Source organism: Myotis myotis, unplaced genomic scaffold, assembly GCF_014108235.1.
Source record: "Myotis myotis isolate mMyoMyo1 unplaced genomic scaffold, mMyoMyo1.p scaffold_m19_p_48, whole genome shotgun sequence".
Lineage (NCBI taxonomy): Eukaryota > Metazoa > Chordata > Mammalia > Chiroptera > Vespertilionidae > Myotis > Myotis myotis.
The window spans coordinates 44,911-72,100 of record NW_023416355.1 but is presented as its reverse complement, the minus strand read 5'-3'; the positions used below and the strand labels follow the sequence as shown (position 1 = coordinate 72,100).

The following is a 27,190-nucleotide window of genomic DNA, read 5'->3' as shown; positions in this document are numbered from 1 at the left end:
AGGAGGGCCGGCCCCTTGGGTATGTTCAGATGAGGGTGCGCGTCCCACCCCCAGGTGCAGGGGCCTGAAGGTGGCACCTACAGACTCGAGGGCGCCCCATGCCGGGGGCTGACAGGTGGCATCTATTTTCAGTCTCAAGATGCCCAGGCGGAGGAGACAGTGCCTGAGGTCCAGGGGGCGGCGGGCAGTGAGCCCAGCTGGGCAGTGATGTGAGGTCCCTGCCGTTCCTCAGCCGGGCAGCCCATGGGGGCACCGGAGGGCACAGGAGGGCAGCAGGCCCTGGGGCCTTGGTCTGAGGGGGGCCTTGGTCTGGGGGGAGGGGTGGCATTCAGGGAAGACTTCCTGGAGGAGGCGAGGGGAAGCTCAGGCTGAGCCTCCAGGTGTGAGGATGGGGGGCGGCAGCACCTGCTCTCTCCTGCTGGGGTGACTGGGTAGAGCCACAGAGAATCAGGGGGACCCAGGTGGTGGGTGGGCATCTGGCCAGTGGGTCACGGACACGCCTCCATGTGCTTGTCCATCACGGACCCCTTGGCCTCAGGTGCACCCCCACCTGGACGCAGATGAGTCAGGATGGGGTCCCACGGCCCGAGCAGAGCTGGACCCGTCTGTCAGCCTCTGGAGGGGCTGAGGGCGGGGAGGGGGCCGGGGGCCCTGGACGCCGGCAGAGGCTCTGGAGGGGCTGAGGGCGGGGAGGGGGGGCCGGAGGCGCCGGCAGAGGCTCTGGAGGGGCTGAGGGCGGGGAGGGGGGGCCGGGGGCGCCGGATGCCGGCACAGGCTCCCAGGAGCGCTGGGCCTGTGCGTGAGCTTCGGGAGGGAAGGGCCGGCTGTGCCTGGGGCGAGGGCCTGGCAGGGAGGGGGCTCTGTCAATGGTGCGGCTCAGTCCTGTGGAGCCGGTTCACCGGCCGAGGTGAGCAGAGCAGCTGTGGGGGGCGAGGCCGGCAGCACCAGAGGCGCGGGGCTGCCCTGGGGTCGCATAAGAGGGCTGTCCCCCCACAGACGGCATTGGTTACGCAGCCGCCACCTGCGAACGGGGGACGGGGGACGTAATGAGTGTCAGGCAGCCCCCCAGGAAGGGGCCAGCCAGCTCACCTGCTACCCCCTCCCTCAGCCCCCTCCTCCAGGAAGGCCGCCTGGCTCCCTGGAGAAGCTGCCTGCCCACCCGCCTGCCTGGTGCTGGGCTCACCTGTCCCCTGTCTGTCCCCCCCCCCCCCCCACCAGGCTGAGGAGGACGTGGAGGCCGGGGAGGACGCTGGGGCCAGCAGACGGAACAGCCGGCTGCTCATGCACAGCCTCTCCAAGCGCAAGGTGCGGGGGTGTGGGCTGGGGTCCTCCCTGCCCCCCTGTGCCCGGCTGTCCCTCCTCCAGCCCCCAGGGCCCCTGGCCCACCTCCCAGCACCTCCCTTTAGCTCCTGGCGGCCTCACCCACGGCAGGTGTTGGGCCTGGACCCCTGGCTGGGGCTGACGGAGCAGGGGCCTCCGTGGCCGTCCCCTGACCCTCAGTGGCCAGTGGCCCAAGCTCGGGTCACCCTGCCCCGGCTGACAGGGCCCTGCAGGGGCGGAGCAGGCCCAGCACGCCCTCCCGCACCTCCCGCAGGGCCCGCCCCGGCCCTGACTCTGCCTCCCTCCACAGAAGAGCAGCAAGCTGAAGAAGGTGGCCAGCGTGGAAGAGGCGGACGAGGACCTGGACCCGCAGGGCGCCCAGAACCGAGGGTCAGGGCCCACCCCCCAGACCCTCGAATAGACAGTGGCCGTTGTCCTGGCCACGGCCAAAGTCAGATGTGCAGCCAGGGAGGGCTCAGGGCAGGCAGAGGGGCGGGCAGGGGCCCGGGTGTGGCCGGGAGGAAGGGGGGCTGGCCAGGCAGGCCCGGCGCTTGCTCCAGGAGCGCCATCCGGGTCAGAGGTCAGAGAGGTGTCCTCTGGGGGCTCAGTGCTACCCTCCCCCAGTGTCGCCTCCCAGCGTGTCCGCTGTGTGTCCACTGCATGTCCTGGCGCCTGGAACCGGGCCGAACGGACGCTGGGTGGACCTTCTCCATGAACCAGTGAACCTGGCGGAACCTCAGGTCCTGACTGCACCCCCCCGCCCCCCGTCCACCGCAGGGCCGCCCGGCAGAAGAAGACCATGCAGCTGTCGCGGGCCCTGTCGGACCTGGTGAAGTACACGAAGTCCGTGGGCTCCCACGACGTGGACACGGAGGGTGAGGGGCGCCCGGGCTCGGGGGCCGGGGGGTGGGGGCGCTGGGCCGACCGGGGCCCTGACGCCGCCGTGGCGCCCGCAGTGGCGTCCAGCTGGCAGGTGTCGTCTTTCAGCGAGACGAGGGCGCAGCAGGTCCTGCAGCAGAAGCCGGAGCAGTACCTGCGCTTCAACCAGCGCCAGCTGTCCCGCATCTACCCCTCCTCCTACCGCGTGGACTCCAGCAACTACAACCCGCAGCCCTTCTGGAACGCCGGCTGCCAGATGGGTGGGTGCGCAGAGCCGCCTCGGTGCGGAGGCCAAGGGGCGCCGAGGTCAGGGGTCATGGAGGCCAAGGGTGCCGAGGTCAGGGGGCAGGGAGGCCGAAGGGGTGCGGCCTGTGCTCTGAGGGTCTCTGCTTGCCTTTCTCTGCGGCTCTGGACCTGCGCAGTCTCCTGCCAACTTCCACCGCCAGGCGCGGGGATGGGGTCCTTGTCCTCGGGCGCCTGAGGGCTGGGGGGCCGTCTGCCTGGACGGATGGGACACGTGGCCCTGGCTGTGCGCACCTGTGAGCCCCAGGGCCCCCGCTGTGTCAGCGACCGCCGGGCTCAGGGGCACCGTGCAGGGCCCGGGGAGGTCACGGCGAAGACCCGCCCGCTCTCGTCCTGCCTGCAGTTGCCCTGAACTACCAGTCGGAGGGGCGGATGCTGCAGCTGAACCGGGCCAAGTTCAGCGCCAACGGCAACTGCGGCTACGTGCTCAAGCCCCAGTGCATGTGCCAGGGTGAGGGACCGGGCACCCGGGGGGGGGGACGGGGACGGGCTGCAGGGCAGGGGTTCCGCTGGCACCTGCGCCCCGGCCTTCGCAGGAGCTGCCCTCCTCCGACACCTCGGCGTTCTCCCGGCTTCCTCCGTGCGACCCTCGCCGCCCCCACACCCTCCTGGCGCCTCTCGCACCCACGTTCTCAGCCGGCTCAGGCCTCACTGCCCTTTCACCGGGACCCCTTCCCCCGGCCCCTGCCCCCCTCACTCCCCCCCAAAGGCGGGTGGCCTTGCCCACGTGCTCAGCCCTTCGCTCACTGATGCGAGGGGACGACACCGGGCTGCACAGGGACCGGCGTGCAGGTGCCAGGGCGGGCGCTGCGAGGCTGACCCTCCCTCCTGGGCTGGGCACCTCCCATAGGTGGGGGTGGCAGGGCGCCGTGCAGCCCGTGCTGGGGGGTCTGCCCTGCCGGTCAGCCTCCTGCCCCGCCTCAGGCATCTTCAACCCCAACTCGGAGGACCCCCTGCCCGGGCAGCTCAAGAAGCAGCTGGTGCTTCGCATCATCAGCGGGCAGCAGCTCCCCAAGCCGCGCGACTCGATGCTGGGGGACCGCGGGGAGGTAGGAGGGCGCCGGGCACGGGGCGGAGGCGGGCCGGCCCGGCCCGGCGTCACCCGGTCCTCCGCGCAGATCATCGACCCCTTCGTGGAGGTGGAGGTCATCGGGCTCCCGGTGGACTGCAGCAAGGAACAGACCCGCGTGGTGGACGACAACGGTGAGGGCATGCGGCCCCCCGTGCCAGGTGCCCGGCCGCACACAGCTGCCACACTGGCAAGGCCGGGCTGACTGGGAACGCAGGGCCAGGGCCGCCTCCTGTCACCCAAGTAACCATCCAGCCGGGCCCCCGGCCCCCGGCCCCAGTGTTGCTCCCCTCAGCAAGCGGCCCAGTCCAGGAGGAAGGTGTGGGCCCAGGTGGCCTCCGGGCTGGAGCTGGGGCCGAGGTGACACCTCCTCCCGGTGGCTTCCAGGGTTCAACCCCATGTGGGAGGAGACCCTGGTGTTCGTGGTGCACATGCCCGACATCGCACTGGTGCGCTTCCTTGTCTGGGATCACGACCCCATCGGGCGCGACTTCATCGGCCAGAGGACGCTGGCCTTCAGCAGCATGATGCCAGGTGGGCAAGGGTGCCAGCAGGGCGGGGGAGGGCAGACCCTGGCCCAGGTCCCCACGGAGACCAGCGTCCTCCACAGAAACCAGCGTCCCTGCAGCCGCGGAGGGACTGGGCCGGGTGGGGCTCAGCTGCCCCCAAGAGTTGGCTTCGGCCACGGGTGGGCCTGGCCAGAGGGCGCTGTGGGAAAGGCCGCGGGAACTTTGTGGACAGGGTCGAGGAGGAAGAGGCCCTGTGGGCGGGCCATTCCCAGCGGCTTCCCCAGGAGCCTGAGCCCAGGACCGGGCTGGGGGTTGTAGCCAGGACCTCGGGGCCTGGAGTGGCGTGTGGGGGGCGGGGCCAGCCTGACTCGGCCGTTTCAGGCTATCGGCACGTGTACCTGGAGGGCATGGAGGAGGCCTCCATCTTTGTCCACGTGGCCATCAGTGACGTCAGCGGTAAGGTGAGTCCCACCGCAGGGCCGCCCGCGCACCCCAGCAGGGACCGGCCCTGAGGTCGAGGGGTGACCTGCGGGGCCGTTCCTCCACCTGTGACGGGGGATGAGGGCACCTGAGCTCCGGGCCCCGGCGGCCACGGGCGCCAGGAGGGGGACGTCCTGGCCCTCGGAGGGCCCCGCCACCCTCCGTCTCCTGAGCCCCCACTCCTCCTCGGGTCCCGGCTCTTCACCCCCAGAGGGCGTGGCCTGGCTCCGCCCCCTCCCCCAGCACACCGCCTCTGCCAGCCGGCCTGGCTTCACCTTCCCAGTCATCAGGGCCCAGGGGCCCCAGGTCCGGTGTCAGGGCCCGGCAGCTCCCGCACTAACCATCTCTCCCACCACGCTCCACGGGCGAGCTGCCAGCCGGACGTGGGCTCCGCAGGCCTCCCAGCGCTCCGCCGTCTGCCGTCCGTCCGTCCGTGTGTCCGCGGGCCTGCGCCCGCTGTCCGTGCCTCACCGCTGCCGCTCTGTCTCTTGGTCTTGCAGTGCGCTCTCTAGGCCCCAGCCCACCTTTAGGAGCAAAGCCCCTTAGAAGCTCGCAGGTACCCGGCGTGGGGCGCGGGGCGCAGCGCCCACCCGCATGCTCGGGCAGCCATTAGCATCCGCGACTACTGGCAGCCTGGGGACTGCCCGCTCATGTGACATGGATCGTGACGGGGACTGGGTTCTGGGTGCCTCGGGCCATCGTCAGCCGCAGAGCAGCATTTAGAAGCAGGTCCAGGACTGGCCAGGCCTCCCGTGGGCCCCTCCGCCTCGCCCGTGTCCCGTCATAGCTGCAAGCTCTCCCCGCACCGCACCCTCTCCGCCTCCCCGCTCCGCACCCCTCGTGTGTCCCCCGTGTGCCGGGTGGGGCGGTCCCAGGGACCAGGTGCTCCGAGCTCGAATCCTGGACCTTCTTCTAAATGGCTTCCCAGCCGCTGTGGACCCACTGCTTTGCGTTTGGAACCTTGAATCCGGAAGCTGATTCAAGTGCTGGCCGCTCTAGCGCCTCTGCCCGAAGGGCCCGTGTCCTGGGTCTGCATGTGAGGACCCTCCGGCCTCTGTGCCTGCGAGCTGCAGCTGCTGGCCTCGCTGGCACTCGCCCGCCGGTCCCGGGAGCCCCGCTGCCCTCCTCAGGCAGGGAGGCTGCTGGGAGAGGCCTTGCCCTGACCCTCCGGGCTGGCTGTCCAGGGCACCGAGCTGGTGTGAGCCCTGCCCTTGGGCCATGTGCGTAGGGGGCAGGGTGAGGCTGGGAAAGGCTGCCTGGCGGCGGCAGCACCCCTGGACGGGTGGGCGGGGGCCCGGTGAGCTGGGCCGGGCCTGCTTCACCTGGGTCTCAGCCTGTCTTCTCTCCACATCAGCACCGCCCTGTGGGCACCCCCCTGGCAGTCAGGGGTCCGGGGGCCTGAGGCAGGTGCACAGCGAGGTGGCAGGTGTCCCGGTTCCGAGGTCTTTGCTTGGGGGAGCCCTGGGGTCCTGTCTGCCCTCAGACCTGCGGACCCCACCAGCGCCTGCTGGCTCACCCGTGCCGGCCTGGTCAGCGCCGAGCCACAGCAGCCTCAGTCCCCGGTAGAGGCGCCCGGAGACCCCTCCCTACACAGCCTGAGCGGCCCGAGGCTGGCCTGCCCATGGGGCCTGCGAGCTGACCCTCCGCCTGCCCGAGGGCAGCTGGGCTGGCGGGGCCGTCCCTGCCCAGGGCCTGGCCGCCGGCTACCTGGGCTCCTTCTCTTGCAGGTCAAGCAGGCTCTGGGCTTAAAAGGTCTGTTCCTCCGAGGCCCAAAGCCCGGCTCCCTGGACAGTCATGCTGCTGGGCGGCCCGCGCCCCGGCCCTCCGTCAGCCAGCGGCTCCTGCGGCGCACGGCCAGCGCCCCCGCCAAGAGCCAGAAGCCCGGCCACAGGGCCTTCCCTGAGCTGGTCCTGGGCACGCAGGACGCGGGCTCCGAGGGGGAGGCCCTGGACGTGGCCCCGCCCAGCCCCGGCCTGGCCCCCGGGGCCCTGGCCCAGGAGGAGCCCGGAGGCCCCAGCCCCCGAGGTAAGGCGCCGGCTGAGAGGAGCCCTGGGCAGGGGCGGCCGCCGCGTGGCCCCGAGGGCCCCGGGCCAGCCGGGATGGCCGCCTCCTGCATGAAGTGCGTGGTGGGCTCCTGCGCCGGCGAGGACTCCGAGAGCCTGCGAAGGGGGCGGGCCCCCAGCCCGGGGCCCCAGGACGGGCACCAGGCCATCGACCAGCAGCCCCGTGGCCGGGCGGACTTGCTGGGGGCCCCCCACGCGGCCCCAGGCAGAGGCGGCAGAGGGTCCCCCCCGGGGCCGGGGGGCGGCTGCTCGGTGTCGGGCTCAGGCAGCCCCGGCAGCCCCGAGGGGGCCCCCCGCTGGCCCGAGGGCGCCCGCAGGCAGCCGGGGGCCATGCAGAGGGAGATGAATGCCCTGTTCGTTCAAAAGCTGGAGGAGATTAGGAGTAAATCCCCCATGTTCTCCACCGGTAAGACCAGGAGCACCCCGGCTTCCCCGTGGCGTGCCCTCCGCATGGCCTGGCCGGACCCCGCCCGCTGTGCTTCCTGTCCGACTGCCGCGCACGCCCCCTGCTCCGCTGGCTTCCCCGCGGCCCCGCCCCAACTCCTGCCTGACCCAGCCTGATCCCGGGCCTCTTGCTCTTGGGGGCCCCCCACCCCCGAGGGCCCAGGGGAGAGAGCAGGTGCAGTCCCGGCGCCCTCACCCCGGAATGTCCCCTGGGTGGGGACTGAAGCCAGGCTGTGCCCACGGAGGCCTGCAGCCGGAGCAATGCCGCTGGGGCCGGCCCTGTGCCCCTGCCGCTCCCCTCCCTGGCCTGGGGCCTTCCTAGGACTCGGGCAGCGTCCAGCCACACACCCACCCCAGCCCCCGCCTCCCTCCAGGGAAGGCTGAGGGGTCCTGCCCCTGCCCCTGCCCCACAGTCCTCTGGGGAGTGGGCCCTAATGCCCCTGACTCCTGGCCGGGGCTCCGAGCCCCAGGTCGCAGCTTCCACGCGCACCCGGCCCCGGGGTGCATTCAGGCCTGGAGCCCCTCCCGGCCGGCTGCCGACTGGGGAGGGGGAAGCTGAGCCGTCCTGCTCCCCTCCCTGCACCCCGCCCTGCTGTCCCTCTGCCCACTGGCCAGCCCCGCCCCCACGCTGACCACCCTGTTCTTTCTGTTCCCATGCGGCCTCCGTAGTTAGGAACTGAGAGCAGCCAAGTGCCAGGTAACGGGGCAGCCCCCGTGTGCCCTGTGCGGCCCCCGTGTGCCCTGTGCAGCCCCCGTGTGCCCTGTGCGGCCCCGTGTGCCCTGTGTGGCCCCCGTGTGCCGTGTGGGCCCCCGTGTGCCCTGTACGGCCCCTGCCTGGAGGGCCCAGCAGCAGCGGAGTGGAGGGCAGGGTGCAGCCCCCGTGTGGCCTGGAGGGGCCTGGTCACTGGGGCCTGGGGCACAGGCTGCGCCCGACACCCACCTCTCCCTCTCCGCAGATCCCCGCCCCTTCTCCATGCAGAGGTCGGTCTCCTCGCTGTGCAGCCTGGAGACCATAGCTGAGGAGCCAGCGCTGGGCCCCGGGCCCCCGCCTCCGCCGGCCACCCCACCCCGCCCCGCCCAGGGGGGACCCTGGTGCACCACGGGCCCCGCAGTCCAGGCTGAGCGCCCCCCAGCGGTGTCCCTCCAGCTCAGGACCGGGAGCCAGGGGGACACAGGACTAGCCCCCCACAGCAGGTGGCAGGCGTGCCATGGTGGGGGCCCCAGTGGAGCATGTGAGGGGGCGCCCGGCAGCCAGACGGACAGCAGGGGCCACCCCCGGGCCCTGGGCCATCTGCCCTTGGTCAGAAGGGCCAAGAGTGAGGGGCAGGTGCCCTCGGAGCCCCTGAGTGGACGCCGGTCCCTGGCTGGGCCCTCCCCGGCCCTGTACTCGGACGCCACGGCCGGAGACCGGCTCTGGCAGCGGCTGGAGCCCAGCAGCCACCGAGACAGCGTGTCCTCGTCCTCCAGCCTGTCGTCCGGCGACACCGTCATCGACCTCTCGCTGCCGGGCCTGGGCCTGGGGCGGGAGAGCCTCCTGGGGGCCCCGGCTGGACGCCTGCCCCTACGGCCCTGCTCGGCCTCAGCCGCCCGCCTGGACTTCCTCTCGGTGACCAAGAGCAAATCCAACCCCAACCTGCGGGCTGCAGGCCAGTTCCCTGTGGCCCCCCGGGCCCGCCTCCCCACGGCCGGCCTCAGGGACGGCCCCACGTCCACCAAGTCCAAGAGCCTGGGGGACCTGACTGCCGACGACTTCGCCCCCCGCGTCGAGGGCCGGGGCAGAAGCCTGGGCCACAGCCTGGGCCCAGCCGGGGAGGGGCCAGCGGGGCGGGCGGCCCAGCGGGACCCCCTGACGGAGCAGCTGCTGTGGCTGACGGGCTTCCAGCAGGCGGGGGACATCACCTCGCCCACCAGCCTGGGCCCGGCCGGGGAGGGGGCGGCGAGTGGCCCCGGCTTCCAGCGCCGCTCCTCCCGCAGCCAGAGCCGCGTGCGCGCCATCGCCAGCCGGGCACGCCAGGCCCAGGAGCGGCAGCAGCGGCTGCAGGGCCCGCGGGGACTCCCCGAGGAGGAGCGGGGTGCCCCAGAGGGCGCCTGCTCTGCGGGCCAAGAGGGCTGCGGGGACTTGCCCGCCCCCAAGGGCGCCGCTGGCCTCCTGCTCAGGCTGTGACCAGCCCCCGCGCGGACTCCTGCCCTCCCGCGCCGTGGCCACCAGCCAGCGGCCAGGCAGGGTCTCGTGTTTGCTCAGGACATGGCGCGTGCTGGCCCCGGAGCTGTGTGCCCCTTGGCGCTCGTCCTCTGCCCAGGCCTCTCCTCCGGGGGAGGGAAGGCAGCCCCACCCCTGGCAACGTTGTCACGACGCTTTGCGATGTGCACAGAGAGATTTACATTTTGAGACAAAGCTTCTACGACATTAAAATGGGGCCGAGTCCTTCCTGTTTCCCAGGTCTTTGCCGTGTGTGTGGGGTGTGTGTGTGTGTGTGTGTGTGCGCGCGTGTGTGCCCAGCCCCTGTGAGTGCTGAGCCGCCCGCCTGGCATGCTCTGCAGGGTCCCTTCTCTGTGCGGACATTCTAGACCAGCGGTTCTCAACCTGTGGGTCGCGACCCCTTTGGGGGTCAAACAACCCTTTCACTGGGGTCACCTAACTACATCCTACATATCAGATATTTACAATACGATTCATAACTGTGGCAACATTACCGTTATGAAGTAGCAACGACAATAATGTTATGGTTGGGGTCACCACAGCATGAGGAGCTGCATTAAAGGGTCGAGGCGTGAGGGAGGTTGAGAACCACTGTTCTAGCCTGTAAATTCCCAAACACGACTCAACCAGCACGTTCCCTCGCTGCGGGGCCGCCCGCCGCAGCCTCTGTGGCCTCCGCTAAGCGTCCGGGTGTGCAGCGTCCGGAGCAGCCTGACCTCTGCTCCCGGGCTGAGCTGACTGGCTGCGCCCTGCTGCCCTGGGGCCGTGCAGGAGCCAGACTGCCCAGCAGAGCCACCTGCAGGGCCCAGGGCCCCGGCCTCGGTGCGGGGCAGGGACTGGGGGTCTCAGTGGACAGGAGAGGGTGGGCAGAAAGGTGGACACACTCATGGCCCTGCAGGGACCGCCAGGTGACCTTGCCCCGTGCCCACCCAGCCCGCGTGTCTGGTTCCTCCAGGGTTGGGGGGCCCAGGGACCACGGTGACAGGCCCCTAGCAGCCGTCTGGCAGGCTCCCCGCCATCCTAGGGAACACGCTGTAGACTCAGCCCTCCTGCCTGCCGCACACGCAGGCCTTGTGGGTCCCTCCAAAGGGAGTCGTGCGTGATGGCTCCAGCCTGCACCCCAAGGACACGTCCCGTTGGGGGAGCAGCCAGGGCTGGGCCCAGGGAGCCCCCACCCGCCCCGGGAGAGCTGTGGGCACAGGCTCAGGCCACGGCGACAAAACCCACAGGTCTGATCGGCTCTGAAGAGCACACTGCTGCCCCGAGAGCCCTCAAGGGTCCTCGAGCCTCCGCTCGGCCTGCTCTCGGCAGGAGCGCTGTGTGTGTGTTGGGGGAGGGGGGGGCAGCCACGCCCGCAGGCCCAGGGGCCCTAGAGCTGGGACCGAGGGAGGAGCGTTGGCAGCACCCTGGTGGGAGGGCTCCGGCGACCGCACAGCCAAGGCACAGGCCCCAGTCTCGCTCTAGAAATTCTATTTGGTGCGTGCCTCGCGCCTGCGCCCTGTCAGACACAGGCATATAGATGTTTAACATATATAAAAGGTTATTTAACAGTTAAATACATTCCAATACGAACGTCCCGGGCGGGCAGCGCCTCCCAGCACGGACACGGCAGCGTGAGGAACGGCCCGCCGCCGGGAACAGGCCCGCCGCGCCCGCCTGAGTCACAGAAGCACAACATAAATAGGGACGCGGCGTCCCTGTCGCCGGCCCAGTCCGTCCCTGACGCCGTCGGCCGCGGCCGGGCCTCACTCGGCCGGGACCTCGAACTTGAAGATGACGCTGAAGAGCCGGCCGCCCAGGCGCGCGGCCAGCCAGGGGTTCTTGAGCACGGCCAGCTTCAGGCTCTCGCAGCGCAGCGCCGCGCGGTAGTTGGTGTGCACGGCCCGGCCCATGCCCTCGATCACCACCAGGTCCGTCCCGCGCTCCCGCACCAGCACGGCCAGCCCCTCGTCCAGGCGGCTGTGGGAGGAGGGCCGTGAGGCGGGCTCGGCTGCCCCGCCTGCCCCGGGGCACAGAGACCCCCCTCGGACGGGGCTCCAGTCCACCAGCGGGCAGCCCGTCTGGAAGCGGCCGCAGCAACACCTCCTACTCTGAACTTTGAAGGACCTGGTCCCACCCCGGCCGGTGTGCTCAGTGGGTAGAGCGTCGGCCTGCAGCCTGAAGCGTCCTGGGTTCGATTTCCATCAAGGGCACAGGCCTGGGTTACAGGCTCCATCCCCAGTGTGGGGGGCAGGCAGGGGGCAGCCGATCAATGATTCTTATCATTGATATTTCCATCCCTCTCTCCCTTCCCCTCTGACATTAATAAAAGTATATTAAAAAGAAAGATTATAAAGGACCTGGACCCACTGTGCATCTGCCCTCCTGCCCTGCGGTCAGCAGTGGCCTGGGCCACGGCTCGGTGACACCGGCTGGGTGACCACCAGGCAGACTGACGGACAGTCCGGGCCACAGCCGGCTCAGCGGGGTCTCTATGCTCAGACCCTGGGCGGGGCCTGAGCGAGGACCAGCAGCCGAGGGGACGCGGCGACAGGCGGGGCAGCCCCTCGGCCTCGGAGCGGCGCGCACAGTGTCCGCGTCTCCCGCCCACACGAGCCAGGGCGCTCGCGATGCCGTGATGGGGCCCCGAGGACAGAGGGCGGACTGCAGGGGTGGGAAGGGGGCCGGGGCCGGGGGAGCGGAGCGGCCGGTACCTGAGGTCCAGGCAGGGGGAGCTGGAGCCGGTCTGCATGAGCAGTAGCCTCTCTTCTCTGAGCGCCGAGCTGTGGGCACAGGGGCGGTGCGTGAGGTGGGCCCTGGACACTCCCACGGCCCCGCCCCGCCCAGGCCCCGCCCCCGCCCAGCTTACTGGACAACGGGGTCCATGGCCGCGATGTGCTCGGCCACGAGGAGGGCCTCGCCGTAGGTCACGTCGTTGAGGGCGGGGCCCGAGTTGCACGCCAGGATGACCTGCAGCAGACACCCCGGCGCTTGAGGGACCCGCCGCGCTGCCGCCCCAGCCCAGCGGCACCCCGCCCGCCCCCCGGAGCCGCGGGGAGTGCTGGCTGGGACCCCTGGCACCGCTGCGGCCTGCGGAGCGGCCCCGGGTCCCCTGCAGACGCCCTGACACGGTCGCTGCTTGCCCGCCCACCCGCCCCGCACCTACCTGCCGGCTCGGAGCAGCCGGGCCAGGCCCCGCGTGCAGCCCACACTCACCTCCGTCCCTCTAGACAGAAGCTCCCTGACAAAGGGGAAGACTCCCAAAATGACGTCTACTCCACTGTTATCTGCGAAAATTAAGGCACATTTGTGAGGGGGCCCCTGCAAGACAAAACCAGGACGTTCAGTTGGGCACAGGCGCGGCCAAGCGTGTCAGCCCCTCCGCCCGCCCCACCCGCCCGCCCCGCCCGCCACTCCAGGCCGCTGCCGCCCGTGGGCGCTGGGCGGGCGGCCTGGGCTTCTTCCAGAGCCACTGCCCCCAACGACCTCTGCACTGAGGTCAGAGACCTCCTCAGTGGTCCCATGGAGTCAGGCTTGGGACAGGGAATGGTCATCTTGGACTTGCAGCTGCGGTGGTGGCGAGACTCAGGGGCCCCGGGCAGCCAAGGCCTCCACAACCCCCCTCCTGTGACCCCAGCTGGTCCCACGCATGTGGCCCTGGGGCGGGGCGGCTGCATGTACCTTCAGTCTCTGCAGCCACGTGTCGTAGGAGTCCACCAGCCAGGGCCGCTCTGGGGGGCACAGGGGTGCGGTCAGCCTGGCGCAGTCACCTCACACCCCACCCCCGCGGCTCCAGGAAGCGGTCCTCCCACCTCCACAGGCCCCCCCACCCCCCAGCACCGGCTGGGACCCGGTCCGGAGGCGCCCTGGGCAACCTACCTTCCAGCTTCTTCTTTGCCTCCTCAAACCCAAACTGGGGGTCAGACTCGAGGACCCTGCACGGGGAGGAAAGAGCAAGTCTCACACCCAGGACTCGGCCTCGCAGCTCGCTGTCCACTCAGCATCAGCTGCTGCCGCTGCTGCAACACAGACGCTGGGGCCCAACTCCACGAGGCAACCAGCTCTTGGCCCTGGCCCGTGGGAACGTCAGCCCCACGTCCACACCCCTAGCCCACAGGCACCATCTGGGGACGGGAGGGGCTGCCCCCCTCCCCCAGCAGCCGAGCCCACCAGGACCCGGTCCCCTCACTGCTGCCTCCTTGTGGCTGGGCCGGGGCTGGGCTGCTCCGTGACCCACCCCAGGCAGCAGCGGGGACTGGAGGGGACTGGAGCCGAGGGCTGTGGGGTGAGGGGACCCGGAGGGGGGCGGGCACCTACTCGGACACGGCCTTGGCTCCCCAGTCGAAGACGTTCCCGGCCAGCAGGCCCCGCACCAGCGCCAGCTGCCGCTCCTCCCAGCCCAGCGCGTCCAGCGCCCGCACCACGCTCTGGAAGCCCCGCAGCGCGACGCCGTTCTCCTTCTGCTTCACCTGCGGGCGGTCGGAGCCGACAGTGGGCCGCGCCCCAGGCTGCCGGCGCCCCGCTGGGGGGCAGGTGCTCGCCGTGACCTCACGCTCGCGCTTCCACACCCAAGGTCGGCCGGTTAGGGGTGCTGCCGCGGCTCGAGGCACCACGTGAGAGCAGGCGCCCGGGCACATTTAACCGGCGCACAGCGGCTCAGGTGGCTCAGCCCGTGGCCGAGGGCAGGCCGAGAAGGCCAGGACGCTCACGGCACCGCTGCCCTGACGGGGAGCTCCTGGCACACACGCCCCCCTCCACCCCCCCCACGCTCCCGTGCAAAGGGCAGGGCACGGGATGGCTGCCAAGTGGTGCCTGGACCCTGCCCACCACCCCTCTCCCGCCTCTGACCGCAGGTCACTCCTGAGAGCAGGACAGACGTCCACAAACACCGACCGTGAGGCTCCGGCGGCCTCGGGAGGGGGGGAGGCGGGCACACCGAGAACCCGCCCCCTGGGAGGCCACACCTCCTGGGCAAACGCAGGTGACTGGTCCCTCACATCCATGACCCCCCTCACCTCCCCCCACTGGCCAAGGGTGAGAGCCCCAGCAAAGCTCTCTGCCCGGGGTCCCCACAGGGCCCCAACCTGCGGCTCTTCAGCGGGTGCTGCTCCAGGTGCAGCCCACCCCCAGCACCGGGGCCGGGTGGCTACCAACCCGCCTGCTGGGCAGGACGCCCCGCCCCCGCCCCGGGCACACACCTGGGAGTAGGGGTCTGGGAAGTTGAACTCATTCAAACAGTGCTCCCTCGTGTCCAGAAGGCTGCGCACCGTCAGGGTCCCGTAAGCGCTGGGGACAGAGCCAGGCAGGAGCGCTGAGCGGGCAGACGCCCTGCCCGGGCCACCCTCACAGCACCCGCACCCACAGCAGCAGGGAGGGGACAGCGGGCAGGGGAGGGGGGGGGCGCGGCTCTGGGCCACCCTCACAGCACCCGCACCCACAGCAGCAGGGAGGGGACAGCAGGCAGGGGAGGGGGGAGGGGGGCGGCGCTCACAACGGCTGGTGTCGCAGCGTCTGCAGCTTGTCCCGGTACTTGTGGCGGAACTTCTCCGCCCTCTCGGCCGCGTCCGCAGACCCCGGCTGGCTGGCCACGGCTCGCTTCACCACCTGCCGAGGTCAGGGGTCAGCAGCGCCCGTGGCCCCGCACGTGGACGGGGTGTGGACGGAGCGCCGGGGGCCAGGCCTGTCTGCCTGGCAGGTCCCCCCGCTGGGTCTCGGCCAGGCGGGAACGGGTCACGGTGAGCTAGGACCCACATCATCCGGCTCCGCCTGAGAGGCCAGGAGGCTTGGCCCATCTTCAGAGCCCGTGTGGGGCCTGGGTAGGAGGGGGCCCTCCCCTGAAACAGGCCCCAGGGGCCCCCGAGGGGCTGAGGGAGCCGTTGTTCCCACAGGGCCCTTACCCCTGAGCCACGGCCCCGGGCAGCGCAGCGACCAGCCCCACTGGGCCCCGTCCAGCTCACCGTCCCCGCGGACCCCAGGAGCCACGCCCCCAAGGAGCACGGCGGCCCTGCCCTCAGGGGACCAGCTCCCGGGACGCCTCCCCCTTACCGGGGTCACTGCCTGGGATCTGAGCCGCGGCCCCTCACCCCGTCCAGGGCCTCCTCGAAGCAGCTGAGCCAGTACTTGCGGGCCAGGGCGTCGTCCGTGAGGTCCACCGTGTCGGGCACGTAGGATGCCGGGTCCAGGAGCAGCGGCAGGTTGACCAGCGGCCTCTCCAGCCGGTCCATTTCCAGGAGGTCGAACTGGGGACAGGAAGCGGGGACACGTCAGCTCACGAGCTGCCCTGTGGGGGGTGAGGCCGGCGCAGCCGCCGGTGCAGCGAGTGGACACCCTGCCTCCCATCTCGGGTCCCACCCGCCCGCCCGCCCAGGGCCCGTGGTGCCATCTGTCTGCTGGATCCGTCTGTTCGCCAGTGATGCCCAGGGCCTGCGAGCCCCACCCCGGCCTCTCCTGCACCTACTGCCGTCTCCTCTGTACCCGCGGACCCCGACTGGCCGTGCTCCCCTGGCCTCGTTTCCCTGCGCAGGGCCCCGGCTACTCAGCCTGTCAGTGCCAGACCAGGGCAAGACCACAGGGCTCCGTGGGGACAGGCAGCCCGGCTCCTTTCTCCCCACAGCTTGTCTGCGGACCACACACCGGGTCCAAAGCTGCTCCCCCAGCTACGCCCCGCGAGGGCCGGGCCACTGTGCCCGGTGCCACCTGCGCCTGCTGGCCTCTAAGTCACACTAAGGAGCGAAGCTGACGTGTGCGCAGTGGCCGGTCCTCGAGGTGAGCTGCGGGGACAGCCCTGCCAGGGCTGCGGGGGGCCGGCCTGCACAGGGGAGCAGCTGCGCTCGGCGCCGCCTGAGACCACACAGACACGGCCCAGGGAACCGCGTGGTCTGAGCATCTGGGCACTAACCCGACCCTGCTGTGGACGGCCCAGCGGGAAAGGCCCTCCTCCCGCAATCCCGGGGGACTGCAGGCTCCGGGCGCCTGCGGATGTGAGAGCAGGAAAGGCAGGGAGGAAAGCCGGCCCGTCTGCCTCCTGCCCTCGGCGCCATGCCCCCCCGAGCTCAGACCCAGACAGGCAGACCCCCACTCACGGTGCCGCTCTTCGCCCCCTGCGTGGGGCCAAGCTCGGGGGACGAGCTCATCAGCCCGGAGCTGCCTGCGTAGTTCTCGCCCCAGCTGTACTGGTCGGGGTCTGGGAAGGAGGAACGGTGTTACTGGGCCCAGCGGCTGAGAGGCGCGAACCTCAGACACCACCACCCAGGGAAGGAGGTGCCAGGGAAGGAGGTGCCAGGGAAGGAGGGGCCCAGGGAAGGACCCTCCCAGGGAAGGAGGCGCCAGGGAAGGACCCTCCCAGGGAAGGACCCTCCCAGGGAAGGAGGCGCCCAGGGAAGGAGGTGCCCAGGGAAGGAGGTGCCAGGGAAGGAGGTGCCCAGGGAAGGAGGTGCCCAGGGAAGGACCCTCCCAGGGAAGGAGGCGCCAGGGAAGGACCCTCCCAGGGAAGGAGGCGCCCAGGGAAGGAGGTGCCCAGGGAAGGAGGCGCCCAGGGAAGGAGGTGCCCAGGGAAGGAGGCGCCCAGGTCTTGGCGATGAGGGGCCGGTGGTCCGTGTTCCTGCCTCTCGCTCCCACTGGCAGCGAGACCCACTGAGACCCACTGAGACCCACTGAACGGCCACTGAGAGCTTGTAAGCGTCTCCAGAAACCCTGCCCTCGGTTCCTCAGACGAGCGAAGGGAGCAGCGGGGTTGGTGCTGGCCGCGCGCTCAGGAGCCTGCCCGTGTGTCCCATCCCAGCAGGGCCACACCTGGACCCCAGTCCCTTTGTTTTTACTTGTTTATTTAATCCTCATCCGAGGGCGTGTTCTCATTGATTTTAGAGAGAAACAAAGGGGAGAGACAAATGTCGCAGTTGCGAGAAGCATCAATTGTTGTCTCCCTCCCGCACGCGCCATGCCCGGGACCGAAACCTAGGCACGGGCCTGCTGGGAGGGAACCTGCAGCCCTAGGTGTGCAGGACGCGGTCCAACCTGCCGAGCCACCGACCAGGGCCCTTCTGGTTTCCTCAAAAAGGACAGAGGACGGCCCTGGGCCGACAGCGAGACGGGAGGAGGGGGCGCTGGCCTCGAGCCCCGTGTCCCTCACTGTGACCCTGATTGACACACGCAGGCCCACAGTCGCTTTCCACCTCCTCGGGGCAGTCACAGCCAAGGGCTAGCCGGGTCCACCCAGCGCAGATGGGACGAGGGAGGGCCACCTGGTGCCACGCAGGCCACCACGTCAACAGGGACGGCCATACGCGCAGGGACCCACCCGCAGCCGCCCCCCGTCCCGTCGCGCACCTGCGCCCACGACCCCCTGGCCCGGCACCCCACTCACTGTCCTGCTCGGCTCCTCTGAGAAACGCCCCGATGGCGCCCAGGTAGCCTTCGTGCCTCAGGAACAGCGCCTGGACTTCCCCCTGCAATGCAGACCCCTGAAGGCGCCTCGCCTGATGGCTCACCCGCCCGCTTCCCCGACGGCCCAGCAGCTGACGGGCTCGGAGCTCGTCTGACACTCAACCAGGGGAGACGCTCCCTGGAACGCGTGCCACTAGTCACATGCCCGGCTCCGACTCTGCAGGTGCCTGGGCTCAGGACCCGGGTGTCACCGAGGGAAGGGGCGGGAGGTCAGGCGGTGGGCACGGCGGCTCATTGTGAAGGCCCTGGGGGTGCGCAGTGGGGGCGGGGGAGCGCCAGGGGGCGCTACCTTGGAGAAGAAGCTGATGCTGTAGGTGATGGTGCGCATGGTGACCGGGTGGCCACGGATGAAGAAGCCGCCGAAGTACACGCGGTCCAGGCCGTGCAGCCTGGCGTAGAGGCAGGCGAGCTGCCCGATGTCGTTGCTGATCATGTGCAGCAGGCTCTTGGCCATGTCCTCCGGGGAGAACTCTGGGGCAGGACAGAGACAGCGCCGCTGGGCAGGAAGCCCCGTGGCACAGCGGGTGGGCGGGCGGGCGGGAGCGCGAGCAGACGGTACCTTGGTCAGTGGTGGCCGACTTCCCAAAGCTGCTGGCGATGAGGTTGCCGCTGAGCCCCAGCGTCTGGTGGGCGCCGCCATAGACGTCCTGCACCAGCATGTCCACGTTGGCGTGCTGCCCCCTGGAGGCCAAATGCAGCAGCTCATCGAACTTCTGCAGGGACCGAGCAGAGGGGAGCAGTGAGCTGTGGGAGAGGGGAGGACCCCTGGGGCCCCAAAGCCAAGCCCATGGAGCGAGGGAGACAGGCAGGCCCCAGGGACCCGCAGCTGAGCTGTGTGCTGGCCGAGGGGATGCACGCCCTTCAGGGACCAGGACAGTCGGGGCGACGCCGAGGAAGGAGCCCCGTTTGTAACAGCCCAGCTGAGCCCAGCCTCCGTCCTGCAGGAGCCAGCCCCGCCCCGAGGAGGGGAAGCCCACAGCCCGAGCCCCTGCCCGGGACCCAGTACCTGTGTCTTGGTGAGCAGGGCCCCGAGCCCCCAGAAGGTGCCGCCGCCAATGGAGCTGCCGCCGATCCACTCGAACCTGTCCTCTGTCTCCACCTGGGCCGAGGGGGGCAGGTGCTAGTGAGCGGGCCCAGCCACCCCGCAGGTCCCGGGGACGGGGCGGCCAGGGTGCCCCCAGAAACGGGGGCCCAGGTCTTGACGGCCGCGTCTGGGCGGGCTCAGGGGCACCGATGCTAGAAGCGTTCTGCACGGGGCTCGTGCCCGTAACCGCAAGGCCCCGGCCCGAGTCACTCGCCTGTCTGCGTCCCCTGCCCTGGCTCAGACACCTGGCGAGTGCAGGACAAACCCGTGCTGCGCCGCCGCAGCCACGGAGCCCCGCTCACCTTCACTATGGAGACGCCGGAACCGATGTTGACCAGGAGATACGGGAAAATGTGGGGGTGGTTTGTCTGAAATCGGAACTCGGGGTCGGCGTCTTTCTGGTACACGAAGGCCTCCTGGGGGATGTTCTTCAGCACGAAGTTGCACCCCTTTATCAAGCACGTCATCACGTCCTCCTTGGCCACCCTGTGAGGGAAGGCGGCCCTGAGCAGCCAGGCCACAGGGACCCACAGCCGTGCCGTGTCTCCTGGACACGCTCCTGCTGCCGGGCGCAGCTCCTCACCCCAAAGACACAGGGGTCCTCGACAGAGCAGCCCGACGGTCAGCGGCCCTCAGTCCTGACCGCATGCAGGCGGCGGCCCCTGAGCCCTGAGTGCGCCTGCAACCCCGCCCCCACCAATGGCTCCCCCTCCGCCTCTGCAGCCTTGGGAGCCTCTGCCCAGCAGGACAGGCCGTGTCCTGCACCCTCTGTCCTCCTGGGGTTCGGCCACCGAAATCCTCTGCAGCCTGGCCCAGAGCCCTGCCCCAGGCCACTCCTGCTCCCACGGCCCGGGGCGGGTGCAGGAGTGGCTACCTCTGCGACGGCCACTTCAGAGCCCCACCCCCCACGCCCCGGGGCCTGCGGTCCCCTTACCGCAGCCCCAGCTTCTGCTCGATGAGGTCCTTGAACTTGTAGGCCCCGCCCCCGGTGGCGTGGATGACCTTGGTCTCCGTGTTGACCAGGTGGTCGCGGACGAAGTCCAGGCAGGCCTCAATGTAGCTGTTCTCGAACTTGACGAAGTGCAGCCGGGCCGTCACCTCCTCCTGGACGGAGATCTCGTAGGGCGATTCGTGGTCCTGCCCCGCGTCCTGGGGCAGAGAGGGGTCTGTGTGCGCCACGGGAGGGGCAGACCCCGAGAGGAGGCCGCCAAGCGCCCACCCGGCAGCGCCAACCGTTTCCGTCATCCCAGAAACGGCAGAACTCTGGCTGCCAACCTCGGGCAGGGGCGGCTGCATGGAGAGGAGGCGGGCAGGGGCACCGGCACCAGAAAGCCCCTGGGAGCCTCCGGAGCCCAGCTGACCTGGGGGAGCCGCGTGGGAACAGCAGCCAGGAGGCCAGCGGGTGCCAGGCTCGCCACAGCCGGGAGGCGCCTCCGCCCGGGGCTGGCGCCAGAGCCCGCCCACTGGGACCCCGGCTCACCTGGCCCGTGTGGTCGAAGGACCGCACCCTGGCGACTTTGTGCTGGACCGTGGAGTAGTAGGCCAGCTTGGTCAGCGACCCGCCTGCGGGCGAGACAAACACGGGCGTTTGGAAGCTGACAGAGCAACCGGAACTCAGCCCTCCAGGCGCTCTCCTTCCCGGACGTGGGTTGTGGGCACAGGCGTCTGCTGCCACTTGAGCTGGAAGGCCCTGCGGGCACCACACCGAGGATGGGCCCCAGGACCCACCTCTGCTCCTCCCGGGCCCGGCCAGCCCGGCGGGCGCTGCCCCTAGCTCCCCCGCACCGGGCCCCGGGGAAGGAAGCTGCCCCATTTCTGGGCAACCTTGTTGCTTATTAGCCGCTTCGAGCTCTGATCTGGACAGTGCCCCAAAGAAAGGAGCTGGCAAACCCAACGTTTCCACCGAACAGCACACGCGTGGCTGCCGTGGAGACAGTGGGGAAGGAGGCGAAAGGAGTCGTCCCAGCAGCAGGGGGCTCTCGCCAGGAATGCCCGAGGCCTGGGGCCAGAGAGCAGCGTCCTGCCCCCCACTGGCTCGGGCTGGGGCGGCCTGAGGCCCAGAGTGACCACGGGAGGCCACCGAGGGCAGCAAGGTCCTGTCCCCACGGCCAGGCCCTGGCGACATGACCAGAGACCAAGTCTCAGGAAGCAGGAGCGGCCTGCGTTTGCCTGACACACAGTCAGGGCAGGTGGGAAGGGCCCGAGGCACCGGTTTCGAGGCTGTGCCCTGGGGAGCGCTCAGGGCAGATGGGTGGCACAGGGAGGCCCAGGTCCTGCCGCCCCAGCCTCGGCCGCTTGTGGAGGGCAGACAGGAGGGGAGTGGCCCCCCGGAGCCATGAAAGGCCTCTGAGGCAGAGGGTTCTTATGGGGCAACGAAAGCAAGGCAGGCCTGCGAGCCGGCAGCTCTTCCCGGTCCAAAGCTCACGCCGCCTGCCCCGTCCCGGCCGCCACGACGGGCCTCTGGCGCTGCTGGGACTGCCTCTGCTCCCCCCCAGGAGAGAACAGAGGGGGCCAGGGCGCAAGTGGGGAGTGCAGGCTGTCAGTCTGGAGCAAGGGCACTCAGAGCCTTCAGGGAGCAGCTCAGCTGAGCCCAGGATTCCCCACAATTAGAGCGAATGCCAACCCTGCCGGGGCCGTCACACCGACCATCATTCCACACGGATGGAGAGGACTTCCGTTCACCAGCCTGCGGGCCGGGCACCACTGTCCTCCCTGCCCCTGACCTGTCCTGGCTGGGGCCCCGGGGGCTGCACACCGCACACAGGCCGCCCCGCGGGCCCGGCCACCTCACCCCTGTGTGGCGACAGGTGAAACGTGCTGGTGCTCTCACAGGAGACCTGCCTGCTGACCCGGGTGCCCAGGGAGGGCCGGCCGGAGCAGAGCCCGGAGCTTTCCTGGCGGGGGCTCAGCGAGGGCAGAGCAGACAGACAAGCCGGTCTGTGAGCCAACTGGTCACACGCGGGCAGGGGCTCCGGGCCGAGGACCGGCCTGTGCTGCACTGACCAACACGAGGTCTGTCCTTGCTGACGAGGAGCACGGCACCAGCGCCCCGGAGAGGACATGCCCACGGCCCTAAGCACATCCCGAGGTCCTCCGCCAAGGAGCCCACGGGCTGGCCCTGAGCAATTCCTCCTCCCAGGGCCACCAGCTGGGAGGTCCACAGTGAGCCCCCGTGGCAAGTCCATTTGCAGAAACGGGAAGGGCTGACTCGTTCCCTCAGAGCAGAAGCGTCCCCCCCCCCCCCCCCCCGCGCCCCCCCCCTCCAAGGGAGGCAAAGTCAGAACCTCAGAGCTCCCGCCTGTCCGGACCACGGCCACTCCCAGGGTGGGCAGCACTCCCCTGAGGGGCTGACTGGGCCCTGGAGGCCTGATGGTGGACGACCCCCTGGGCTGGGCTTCCAGCCGCATCTCCAGCCCCCCATGCAGGTGGGCACCGAGTTCTGGTCTGCGCTAGCCACCCCATCACCCACCTGGCCTCCAGCCATCTCACACCTGCCTCCGCCCAGCCCCCCAGCCCCTGGGAAGCCCAGCCTGGTGTGCAAGGTGGGGGCTCCGGCCCTCCCCACGTTTCCACTCCCCACTCCCCTGGAGGACCGCCGCCCCAGGCCCGTGACCCAGCTGAGCTCCAAGAGCAGGGCGGTGGGGACGCAGTAAATGCAAAGGCCCACCCAGTGGCCCAGCCTCTCTGGGAGAAAAGGTCCAGTCCAGCTCCTACTGAGCGGCAACCGTAGGGCAGGTGCGGGTGCTGGGGGGCGGCGGACACTGCGCGCTCGCGCTCGGAGGTGGACAACCACAGACAAACTCAGGCGGCTGCCCAGATCTCGCCCAGCGGGAGGTGCGGAGCCACTGTGCCCTCCACACCGGGCCTGACCCGGGGAAGCTGCCCCCAGAAGCTCTTTGTCCTGATACGTGGGCAGAGCAGCAGCCTGGCAGGCCGAGGGCTGGCTGCCTACCAGCGAGGTGACCTCCCCGCTTAGTGTCCAGTGACAGCGGGTTGCTGGGAGGGAGCACGGGGCCTGGTGCAGGGAGCGGGGCAGGGCCTGGGAGAGGCGGGGGCGAGTGCGGGCCTGGGGCTCCCCTGCAGCCCGCGGGGGACTCGGAGGCTCTGGCCAGAGGCCGGCAGAGGTTCCGAGCTCCCACGTCCAGGTCATCGAAACTCCCGCCAAACGGCCACCGGCTGAGATCAGGGCCTGCAGGTTTGGGCTCCGGGCGGCCGTCAAGGCTTCCCGTGGCCAAAGCTGGGGCTCCCGCCCGTCCACATCCCAGCCCAGACATCAGGCTTCCGACCCGCCGCGGGCCGGGACAGCCACCCCAGGCGGCCGAAGAGGCCCCACCGCGCTGCTGACCCTCCCCAGGCCGGACTACAAGGCCCGGCATGTCCCGCTCCTGCCGCGCGGAGCCTGCCGGGAGCTGTAGTGCGGCCTTCGCGACGAGCGTGCACGCACCGGCGGCCCGCTGACTACAAGAACCGTCAAGCCGTGCGCGCCGGCAGCCCGCTGACTACGAGGCCCGGCAGACCTTGCGCGCCCACGGCCCGCGCCCCGCCCTTCGTCCTTGCCACCGCCCCCGGCCCGCCAACCCCGCCGCCCGCGCCCACGCCCGCTGCGCGCCGCCCGGCTCCCCGCGCCCGCCCGCGGCTACCGATGTCTATGGCGAAGCGCTTGGCGTTCTCCAGATTGCGGAAGATCTCGTCGGGGGGCAGCGTGATGCTCTTGTCCAGGCCGTCCCCGCTGCTCCCGCTGCCGCTCGCTCCACACTCCGCCATTTTGAATGTGCCCGGCCAGCCTCATCAGCCATGGAGATATATGCGCATATATTTGACTGCTAAACGCCTCCCGCGCATAGATTATGCTAATGAGGCGCCGGGCCGGCCCCCGGCCGGCTCGCCTCTGTGGTCTGGGCCGCTGGAGGACTGACTCCGGGCGGCCCGGGCAGGGGTCCCAGAGGCCCGGGCCGGAAGGGAGCCCCACACATAACCTCTGCACTGCTGTCTGCTGGCCTCGGGGCTCCGAGCCAGGGCAGCGGGGCGCTGGGCCTTGCAGGCCCCCGGAGACCTGGCTCCCCGCCAGTGGGGCTGAAAGCCTGGCACCGGCGCGGGAAGGCGCCTGTGACCCGTCGCCTGGGCCTCCAGGGATGCTGGGCTATGGGGGCTACACGCCGGACGGGTCCTGGGGACCCTGCCCTCGAGGTCAGAGCAGACAGACATGCCGGCCTGTGAGCCAGAGAGTGAAGGGCTCACAACTGGGGGGGCTGTGTGCTCTGATGGCCCCACCCGCAGAGAGCGCCCGGGAGCCTGCCTGGAGGAGGCTGCCCTCCGCCCAGAGGGAAACCAATGGGCGTTTGCAAGGGACAAGCCGAGAAAGCTCCCAAAGCCGGGACAGGAGCACAGGTGGGGTAGCTCGGGGACCGGCACAGATGTGTCCCCTGCAGAGACGCTGGGGTGCTTTGGGAAAGAGCTCAGCGTTGGGAGCAGCGTTGGGGGCCCCTAAGTGGCTTTGGCGCCCGCCTACCAAGTGAAGTGACCCTAGGCTGGTAACTTCATTTCTCGGGGCCTCAGCCACCTCCTAGCATGCCCGATGCCTGGCAGGGCGGCCGGACGGAGCCCAGGCCTGCGGAGCAGCGAGCTCCAGGCTGATTCACAGGAGGGGCCGTGCCGGACATCGGGCATCAGGTGGGAGGCAGCCTGGCAGGTGTCCTCCTGGGGGTGGGGGTGCGGCTCTAGGTGGGGAGGCCTGGGTGGAAGGGTGCAGGGGTCTGCTCCCAAGAGGCTCTCAGGCATCCAGGAGCCTGGGCAGGGGGGTGCCTGCAGTAAATGCTTCAAGTGGAGGAGGCGGCTCCCTGTTCCTGGCTCGCTCTCCCAAGGCCTGAGCAAGGGACCCCAGAGACTACCTGCAGGCACTGGGCTGGCCGGGAGGGGGCGCCATTGGACATTCCCTGCAGAGTAGATGGAAAGGGATGGACGACGGTGGGGAGGGAAGTGCTGAGCAGGAAGGAGGGGGGCCGGGCTGGGCCCCGCATCTGTGAAAATAATGCCTCTGGTCCCACAGCCAGCTCATCCCCACAGCGTGGATATGCCCCTTGGCAATTCAGGAGCCTCTAGATTCCTGCAGACTCGTCAACCCCCTGGTTGCCTGCACTGCCTGTTCCTCCAGCAGGGAGGGCAGGTGCCCCCGGGGGCCGGTCCAGGGGTGGGGGCTGCCGGCCAGGCCACGCGGGAAGGGCCAGGGGGGACAAACATCTTTTCCTGTGTGTTTGGCCGGCTAAACCCCTTTCGTGGCAGCAAGCGCTCCAGTGCAGGCCGTGGCCTTCGGGGAGAGCCGGGAGGTCCGAGCTGTCACTGTGCTCTCAGGGAGCTGGTGAGAGGCTGGGCCAGAGGTCCAGGTCTCCGGCCTGTCCCCTCCTCCTGCACTGGGTGGTGTGCCCCGGCCTCCCAGCTTCTCCCTTGCCCCCCCCAGCTCCTCCCCTGCCTCCCCTCCTCCCCCCAGCTTCTCCCTGCCTCCCCTCCTCCCTCCCAGCACCCAGCCCTTCTTCCTGTGACCCGAGGGTCCCACCACGGTTGCACTCATTATAGTCCCTACCCCTCCCGCCCCCCGTGGAGGAACGCACGAGGACAGCGAGGACCAGAGAGCCAGATTTTATTGAAGTCCGAAGAACAGGCCCGTGGCTCCCACGTGACTGAGTTCAGATTCTGAGTACAGAGTCAAGCCCACGAGCACCCACCCACCCAGGGATCCTTTAAGGATCACGGTGGAGACCCGCACTCGGCCCACTGCGAGGCCCCACGGCAGCGGCCCGGGCCGCGGTCCCTCCGCCCCTCGGGGCTGACACTCTTCCTATGAGGACGCACCTAGAGTTCCGCCTTCACAAAAGGCAAATGTGCCGCGGGGGGCGGCAGGACGAGCGCGGAGAAAGTCCTCCGCCGGCAGGACGGTCCCGCCTACAAACGTCCTGGAACCCGAGCGGGGACTTCCCAGAAGCCACTTGCGGAAACGCAAACGCAACGACCCGTGGGGTCGGACGTCCCAGGCGCGCGGGCTCTGCGGCGCGTTCTCCGAGAGGGACCCGCCGCCCGGCCCAGGGAGCGAGGGGGGCGCCCAGCCGGCGGGACCGGCGGCGGGAGCGGCTCCGCCCCGCGCGCCAGGCTGGCCCTCGGGTCCGGCGGCAGCCCGCACGCCCGCGGGGTCACCAGGGCCGCCAGAGGCCGCGGGAGGGCGGGTGCGCCGCGGTGCCGGCCTTGGCCGCCGGGGGTGCCGCCGCCTTGGGCTCCGGGGCGGGGGCGCCGGGCGCGGCTGGCGGGCGCTGGAAGTGGTAGAGCAGCTTCATCTGCGTGTCGCCGGCCGCGTGCAGCGTGAGGAACTGCACGGCCTCCTGCAGGCACCACGCGTAGCCCTCGCTGAAGTCCTGGTGCCGGCTCTTGGGGCCCGCGGCGGCGAAGGCTGCGGGGAGACAGTGGGCGGTGAGCGCCGGGCGCGGGCCGGAGGGGCGCGGGGCGGGCGGGCGGGCGGGCGGGGCGCGGCTCACCCTTGCTGTGCTTCAGGTAGCTCACGGCCATCTCCAGGATGTCCGCCTTCTCCAGCTTGGAGTTGGGCTGGTGCCGCGCGAACTCCTGCTCCAGCAGCAGCTTCAGCTGCTCGATGCTGCTGTTGATGCGGTCGCGGCGCATCTTCTCCACCACGGGCTTCCGCAGCTGCGGGGAGGGAGGCGTCAGGGCGCGGGAACGGGGGCGCGGGAAGGGAGCGCGGGGTGTGGGGCCGGCGGGGGCGCGGGAAGGGAGTGCGGGGTTCGGGGCCGGCGGGGGCGCGGGAACGGGGGCGCGGGAAGGGAGCGCGGGGTGTGGGGCCGGCGGGGGCGCGGGAAGGGAGTGCGGGGTTCGGGGCCGGCGGGGGCGCGGGAAGGGGAGTGCGGGGTTCGGGGCCCGCGGGGGCGCGGGAAGGGAGCGCGGGGTTCGGGGCCGGCGGGGGCGCGCGGTGCAGGAAGCTTGGCGCGGGAAGGGGAGTGCGGGGCCGGCGGGCGGCGCACTTACTCGGTTTTTCTCTTTGGGGCTCAGCAGCTCCACGGCCGCGGTGCTGGGGGCCATGCTGCGCGGAGAGCGGCGAGCGGACGGGGAGCGGGAGCGGCGGGCGGCCAGGCGCGTCCGGGCGGCGCGGACCGACCCCTTTATAGGCGCGCACGGCGGGCTGGCGCCTGGGGCCCGGGCGCCGCGGCCGTTCCCACACTCGGCGGCCAATGGCGCGCGGGCCGCACAAAGGCGCCGGCCCATTAGCGCACGCTGATTGCCTGTGAATGGGCGCGGGCACAATGCGCTCCCCGAGGAGCAGGTGGGCCGCGGGCACAATGTCGGGGCTGTGGGAACGCGCTCGCCCTCATTAGCATCCGGCCTGATGCTGGGAGCCCGCGCCTCAATGTGCTGCCTTTTCCC

At 70.5% G+C, this 27,190-nt stretch overlaps 3 protein-coding genes across 7 annotated transcripts in view; 1 reads left to right on the top strand and 2 right to left on the bottom strand.

The window, feature by feature from the left end:
- Positions 1 to 9,501, top strand: part of PLCH2 (phospholipase C eta 2) — a 47,890-nt gene extending 38,389 nt beyond the window's left edge. For 2 of the 5 annotated variants that reach the window (XM_036307463.1, XM_036307464.1), the window contains exons 13-23: positions 1,219 to 1,305; positions 1,631 to 1,710; positions 2,098 to 2,195; positions 2,277 to 2,459; positions 2,846 to 2,953; positions 3,427 to 3,551; positions 3,621 to 3,705; positions 3,959 to 4,105; positions 4,462 to 4,541; positions 6,288 to 7,029; positions 8,024 to 9,501. In XM_036307463.1, coding sequence (XP_036163356.1) covers positions 1,219 to 1,305; positions 1,631 to 1,710; positions 2,098 to 2,195; positions 2,277 to 2,459; positions 2,846 to 2,953; positions 3,427 to 3,551; positions 3,621 to 3,705; positions 3,959 to 4,105; positions 4,462 to 4,541; positions 6,288 to 7,029; positions 8,024 to 9,231 — 2,943 coding nt within the window. In that variant the 3' untranslated portion in view covers positions 9,232 to 9,501. The other 3 variants (XM_036307468.1, XM_036307466.1, XM_036307467.1) reach the window with 3 other exon arrangements.
- Positions 9,502 to 10,720: 1,219 nt separating this feature from the next.
- On the bottom strand, positions 10,721 to 23,566 carry PANK4 (pantothenate kinase 4 (inactive)). The gene is made up of 19 exons (XM_036307462.1): positions 23,413 to 23,566; positions 20,253 to 20,335; positions 19,707 to 19,921; positions 19,075 to 19,258; positions 18,695 to 18,787; positions 18,248 to 18,401; positions 17,978 to 18,159; positions 17,609 to 17,690; positions 16,329 to 16,429; positions 15,330 to 15,485; positions 14,738 to 14,850; positions 14,445 to 14,532; positions 13,564 to 13,715; positions 13,126 to 13,181; positions 12,928 to 12,977; positions 12,463 to 12,567; positions 12,116 to 12,216; positions 11,961 to 12,029; positions 10,721 to 11,226 (listed from the first exon to the last, which is right to left on the bottom strand). The coding sequence occupies exons 1-19, from the start codon at positions 23,534 to 23,536 to the stop codon at positions 11,013 to 11,015; spliced, it is 2,322 nt and encodes a 773-aa protein (XP_036163355.1). The 5' UTR covers positions 23,537 to 23,566; the 3' UTR covers positions 10,721 to 11,012.
- A 1,838-nt stretch (positions 23,567 to 25,404) lies between these two features.
- HES5 (hes family bHLH transcription factor 5) lies at positions 25,405 to 26,912 on the bottom strand. The gene is made up of 3 exons (XM_036307604.1): positions 26,795 to 26,912; positions 26,293 to 26,458; positions 25,405 to 26,207 (listed from the first exon to the last, which is right to left on the bottom strand). Exons 1-3 carry the CDS (start codon positions 26,846 to 26,848, stop codon positions 25,954 to 25,956), a joined length of 474 nt encoding a protein of 157 aa, XP_036163497.1. The 5' UTR covers positions 26,849 to 26,912; the 3' UTR covers positions 25,405 to 25,953.
- Positions 26,913 to 27,190: the final 278 nt, after the last annotated feature.